This window comes from Eptatretus burgeri, chromosome 9, assembly GCF_056783735.1.
Source record: "Eptatretus burgeri isolate ZD-2024b chromosome 9, Ebu_testis_v1, whole genome shotgun sequence".
Classification (NCBI taxonomy): domain Eukaryota; kingdom Metazoa; phylum Chordata; class Myxini; order Myxiniformes; family Myxinidae; genus Eptatretus; species Eptatretus burgeri.
Window position 1 is genome coordinate 26,661,434 of NC_140969.1, and position 6,873 is coordinate 26,668,306.

The 6,873-nt window shown below is 42.4% G+C and overlaps 1 protein-coding gene across 4 annotated transcripts in view; it reads left to right on the forward strand.

Annotated features, from left to right (window-relative positions):
* The window catches only part of COQ8B (coenzyme Q8B), a 49,669-nt gene extending 44,791 nt beyond the window's left edge, over nt 1-4,878 (forward strand). For all 4 annotated transcript variants that reach the window (XM_085894449.1, XM_085894452.1, XM_085894450.1 and 1 more), the window contains 2 exons: nt 4,234-4,320; nt 4,438-4,878. In XM_085894449.1, coding sequence (XP_085750575.1) covers nt 4,234-4,320; nt 4,438-4,737 — 387 coding nt within the window. In that variant the 3' untranslated portion in view covers nt 4,738-4,878. The remainder of the gene's footprint in view (nt 1-4,233; nt 4,321-4,437) is intronic.
* The last annotated feature ends 1,995 nt before the right edge of the window (nt 4,879-6,873 follow it).

Genomic DNA, 6,873 nt, shown 5'->3' on the forward strand with positions numbered 1-6,873 from the left:
ACATCTGATGAGTTTGAAAATTTTTGAGGGGAAAAAAATGATGATGTCATCGTCACGTGATTCGGCAGTCATATTGTTCAAAAAAATCCTTCAAAAATCTTCTTCTCTGAAGTGGCTGAACAGATCGAGGCGAAACTTTACACGTATAACCGCCTATCCATGAGGAACAAAAGGTTGACACGTATGATGTCATTGGCCGCATGGGTTTGGCAGCCATATTGGATTTACCCCAAAAGCTAGAAAAATCTTCTCCAGAACGGCTGGACAAATCGAGGGGAAACTTCACAAAAGTGTTCCCCAAGCCATGGGTGTACAAGTTTGTTAAGGAATAATTGATTGGTCACATGGTTTGGCAGCCATATTGGATTGAAGAAAAAGTATTAAATAATGTTTTCTCTGGAACAGCTTAATCAATCGACGTGAAACTCCACATTTATGATCTCGTATTGATGGGAAATGCATGTTTTAAATCTCAACTTGATTGGACACATGGTCTGGCAGTCAAAATTATTTAACTTTTTGATCTGGGTTCTTTTTGATTGTTATTATTTTTTAATAAGGCTCACTTTGCTGTGCTTGGATGTGTTTTAGGGTAGAGGAGTAGCAGCTGAAATGTGAATCCTTTCCAGGTTCCTCCTGATGACTTGATCATTGCTTTTTGCTTGTTTGGGTTCCTTCTGATGACTACAATGCAGGACTGTCCCCATTTGGTCTTCCATTTAATTTGAATTAAATTTATTTTAATCCCATTCTAAATTCAAGTGAATAATGATAATAATTAAAAAAAAAAACTTCATGGGTCAGGGTCAGGGTCAGGGTCAGGTGTCTGATCAAAGTGGGGTTGCATCAAAGCGGGACGTCTTGGTACCCGGTCATCACTGACAGCATTTATAAAGTGGAAGTTCTAATTATGTCTCATTAATTATGTAACGCACCTGTACACAAATGCCACTCAAAATACACCACTCAAGAGCGGTCCTGGTGAGGGTATGCAATCTCTGATTGCTCTTTTTCTTGTTTTAATTGTAAGCCTCAAAATAGTTCTCTCACCTAAAGTAAGAACCTTATACCCTGTAAGCAACTGAGTGGTTTCCCGACCGCATGGATCATCAGCTGGGTACCCTTCTTCTTCTTCGAGGTTTTGATCCTTTCAGCGCAGAACCTCTCCAAATGGTGGATGTACAACCTCGGCCGTGGATCCACGTTAGTAGATTACCTACATCAATTGATCCACAACCTCAGTTGTATCCACGCAGTCAGTCAACCCATCAATGCAACATCACCAATCAAACTTTTCGAGAGAGAGGATTTAATGTATTATTACTTATTCATAACTCTCATCTCACATTCCATTAAATGATAATGCATTAAATCATGCACACCTTATCTTTAACAATAACCACCAGCATATCTAACCCACTTACCTCTGAATCAAAACAGCTGGCATCTTAAACTGAAATTATCATTTTAATGGACTACAAACACCCGCTTCCTTCGGGAGCATTGGCAAGTCTTCATCTTCCCCCCCCCCCACTCCCGTGATGGGAGGGGGGGGGGAGGTAGGATTTTTTTCCTTGTGCCTGTGACCTCACCCTTGGCCCTGTATGAGTGCTCACAGCATATATGCAAAGTCTTGTTTGTTTTCTATGATTTTCAGATGTATACATACATACCTACAGTACATACAGTTATACTAATGATACCATTCCTTTCGTGCCGTAAAGGCACATAGGGCTGCTGAAGCAGTTTCATTGGCAAGGAATATAGTCTTGGACAGGTCGCCACTCTGCCACAGGTTACCCCGAATGGTTATTATCCCAGTACGCTGGTACTCATTTTACTGACTGAGAAAGGATGACAGGCTGAGTCAACCCCACTTGGTGTTAATTCAACGGTAAAAAGGGGCTCAAACTCAGGACCCTAAGGTCCCAAGCCAGCCACTTTAACCGCTAAGCCAACACCAGGTTTCAGTACATACATATAATTGCCTTATTTAATAGAGTAGGATTTTCTACCTGCTGCACTGCACCCCCAAGCAACCATTGGACATTTTAAAATGTATTTGTATAAATGCCCGGAACTTGGTGGATGAGGTGGTTAGGTGACAAGAACAATCTGATTAAATTTTAGTTCAGGTCCAAATCCAGATCCGGCCTATCAGTGGGATACAAAACGTAAACTAATCAGCCTGGCAGAGGTATTGTTATTGATCCGACGGTGTAGGGTGATTCGCACCCTACTCTTGACAGCCAAATGTTGAAGATTCAGTGTCACTTAACAGCACCGCCGTCTCAGGGGTTATAACGCCGGCTAGTTCGGCACAAGTCTCGGGTCACGTGCCTCGGATCACGATACCAACGTACACCTGGGCTGTACCAGTTGGGGAAATAGACCCCGGCTACAGACTGGGTTTGTCAGAGACCGAGCGAAGTCTGCCAGTCCGTAGCCCGTTTGATTTAAAATACTAATCGAGCGGATTGTTCCTCAGCACGGCACGAATAAACTCAAGGCGGCAACTTTCAAACGAATCAGCCAGATTTATTGGGGACACATCGGGGAACACAACACAAGCAAAGCATTCACGACAATGTTATAATTAATCTATAACCCGCTCTTAACTAGGGAACTACGGATACGGGTTTCAAAGGGAACCCTAGCGAGATAAACCTTAGGCCTGGACCACATGCAGACAACATGCAGACAAGACACAGAGTACTTGGTGATGCCTCATGGACGACCCCCGTATACCCCCACATTGAGGTTTTTCGGCCGTTGCTAGGCAATGGAGGGGTCCATAGCAACGGTTCTTTCTCACACATAACTAGGACATACCATGAACCTACCATACCAGTTTCATGTATATCTGACTCATAGTCTCTGAGATATAACAAGCTTCATTTTTTTTATTGTTATCGACCAGGGTTCATTCAAAGTCTATCTTCTCCGACAGTTTTCATAGGATCCGGCTGGAAATTTTTGACAATATGACTGAATGTACTGCCCACAGTCGCTCGTGGCCCGATTTTTGATTTTCAAAAAAATAATTTTTTAACGATTTTTAAAAAATTTCAAAGTCCCGTTGCTCGGCAACGGTGGTGTCCATAGCAACGGTTCTCATTTGCACACAACTAGGTCATGGTATGAACCTACCAACCAAGTTTCATCGAAATCGCCATTGTATTAATGGAGCACTGGACCGAACAGACAGACAGACAGACAAATATATCGACGGAAAAATTGATAATAAGGGTAGAACAAATTTCAAAATTTTTTTTAAAGAATTTTTTTTTTTCGACTGGATCGACTACCCAACAGACATACAGACATACAGACATACAGACATACAGACATACAGACATACAGACATACAGACATACAGACACACAGACACACAGACACACAGACATACAGACATACAGACATACAGACATACAGACATACAGACATACAGACATACAGACATACAGACACACACACAACAATAACGAATATAGTGGTCATTTATTTTTTTCGTGAAAATATTTTTTCGTGAACCAATAATAATAAATGCCCAAGATCAAAGACACCACACCAATGGATTAAAAACATGGTGGGTCCGAGCAGGCCGGACAAGTGTAGGTTCTGCAAGACAGAAACAGAAATTACGAGTTACCTGCTTTTGGGATGCAAAAAACTATTATCAGAACAACTTTATACACAACGGCACAACAAAGTATGCAAAGTGATTCATTGGCATATCTGCAAAGATTTCAACATCCCAGTTCCAGAAAACTCATGGAACTGTGATCCCTTATCGAAGTGGAGGTGGATACTTTGAGTCCCAGGAGGACTCTGTTCCACCTCTTGAAATCCGCAAATGAAGATAACACACACACACACACACACACACACACACACACACACACACACACACACACACACACACACACACACACACACACACACACACACACACACACACACACCAGAAACTCTCTGTCTCTTGCTAAAATATACCACAAAGGGATGGTGGGTGAAACTGAAATATTTCAGGGCCACCATCCTTGAACCTACCTTCTGAGATAATATATTATTGGTGATTCCCACAGCAATGTTCATCATTCTTTCTCATAAATGGAGAAAGAACAACAGTTATTTCTTACCTGTACTGTATATGTATTCACTCAAAGCGATATTGTTGTACACGGAGGATAATTGTTCATGTGAACCCTCATCGTTTTTTCCCATTATCAGGTGATCAAAGCTGCCACTGACAAGGACTCTGAGCGGGTCCTGCAGAAGTCACGAGACCTCAAGCTCCTCACAGGTTATGAAACAAAGGTAATGGATCTGCCTCGTAACCTAGAGATGTTTTATTATAAAAAAAATTTCTGCAGCATGCTTGTTCCCGACGAAGTGACGTTTGTGGCCATGCCAATAAGCAACTCATCTCCACAGGAGATGGAGAAAGCACACGTGGAAGCGGTGACCATCCTTGGAGAGGTGTTCGGCAATGAGAAACCCTTTGACTTCCGTCTGCAGAACACGACGCAGCGGATCCACAGTCTGTTGCCAGTCTTGCTGCGACATCGTCTCGTGCCGCCACCCGAGGAGGTTTACTCTCTACACCGGAAGCTTGCCGGTACCTTCCTGCTGTGCACACGTCTGCACGCATGCATTCCCTGTCATCAGCTTTTCCAGGAGGTCTACAACAGTTATTGGACTCGGAGTTGGAATCATCACTCGGATGGAAGTTGAGAAGCTCGACTTCATTACTTGGTATTAAAAAGGAAGCAGATAAACTAAAAAACCTCAAATCAATTATTATTGATGTAATCATGAAACTATTACATTTAATTTGTTGTTTTTTTTTCTTAAATACAAGAACACAATGCATCATCTTTTTCTTCTGTGCTCATGTGTTACAACTACCCACATGAGGATCCATATTCAAAAATGAAGGCGCTACTCGTAGGCCGGCCATCAGGCCTGAAGGTGCTTTGAAAAAGTGCCGTTGGCATTTTTTGTTAGAAGCTGGCATCCATGCTAGATATACCCACAATACCTTGCTCTACAACATAGGGGTGGATACCACGCTCAAAATCGCATATTTTTTCAGACATATGGGGTCAAAACTGACCACTGGTGTCAAAATTGACCATTTTAAAACAATGGCTTATTTTCTTATAGCTGATGAGGGCTTTCCAAAACCACATCATACGTGGAAGTGGACCAACATGCAACGTGGTAGCATTGATATTTCGATTTATGATTACATAGAGAGCCGATGAACATAAACCGGGTTTTCTCCGAATTGTATAAACATATCTAAACATTGAAAAAGAAAGATCTAGTTTCTGGTACGGTTGAATGGTGTATTGCACTTGACCATCCGAACTGTTCTGTTCAGAATTTACATATATTTACTCTTTATAAGGTATATGCTAAGATATGGAATTAGTGTGTGCAGACATCTCGACTTGGAATGAGCAATGCACAATTAGGTAACAATGTAATAACTTGTTGGTTTTTAAAACCCAAACGTATTAACACCGAATTGTCAGAACATTTGTGTGCTTAAATGCATTACGCGTACAGATTACGGATAAGACAAGTTGTCATAAAAGTATAAACATCCTCGTCAAGTGCAAAAGTTCTCACTGCTGGATTCTGATTTATTGTCCCGAGTATTTGAAGATTTAGTCCACTTGACCAGACGGGTTACAGCAGTCTTCAGCGTTACAGATACACGTTGGAGTGCAAACTTGTCTTGATTTATAGCACTTGCAGTTAGCCCGTCAGCACTTACTTTGACATCCACAAGAGATTATCTCAATACAGGCTATAGGTACTGGAGGAAGTAGTGTCCGCACGATGACCAAGCCGTTTGCATCTGTTGTCCACCCTCCACATCCTGATGGGTCGCCCAATGTTGTAACTGGCAGGTCTACCTGCAGCCCAATTTTAGCCTGGTAGTTGGATCGCTCCCAATGTAGTTGAAGCTAATCTTCTGTTGGGGGTAGCATTTCAAGAGATTTTTTACCTTTAACAAATATATCATGCCTCCCTTTGTCCACACCCCCAAAAGGGTCTGCCACGTTGTACAAGCAGCAAACAAACTCCTCGATTTGTTCAAATCCCCGATCTCGTCCAAGTCCTTCAAGCAGATGTGGATGCTCAATGTATACTTTCCATGCTGCTTTTTTTTTTACCAATGCCCGTGAAAGAGGAACATGTGTCGCATCCATTGAGAGCGTGAAACCAAAGCACATTTTCAATGATTGGTTGGGGTCATTCTTTTGCAATTTGATGGACAGGATAACATTTCTCATCTTTTGCTGATCCGCCGATCATCCACACTTCTACATCCCTGGTGGCAAAGAAGTGGATCAACATCAGGACCACATCTGTGTCCCTACAAACCACCTGGATTCTCCCAAAGTTGGCGTTGGTGGCTTGAAGGCTATGCAAGATAAGACGCGTGTCCGCTTCTTCATGATTAGCTGACAACTGGGGTATATCTCTATTTCCACTCGACCGTACCATTAACTCGTCAGTGAAACCACCAGCGGTAATCAGTTCCTGTTCCATGGGGAGATGTTGACTTTTGTCCATCAAATCTTCGCTGAGGAATCTGGCGAGATCAGCTTTATTTTCATCAAGGCCAATAAACTGCGCCCAAACTTGTGGAAGGGGAACATCACTGCGATCGATTATTTCTCGTTTGTTGCATTTGTTGCGTGTTGAGCCCTTGATGGTTCCTGAACGATATCGATCGAACACAGCGTCTATCCTGTGTACAGAGGGACTGAAGTAGCGTACCACTGAAAGGTAAAACACATTCCCGTAATCAGCAAACTTTCAACAGTCTTTGAGTTTCCCGAGTGACTGGAT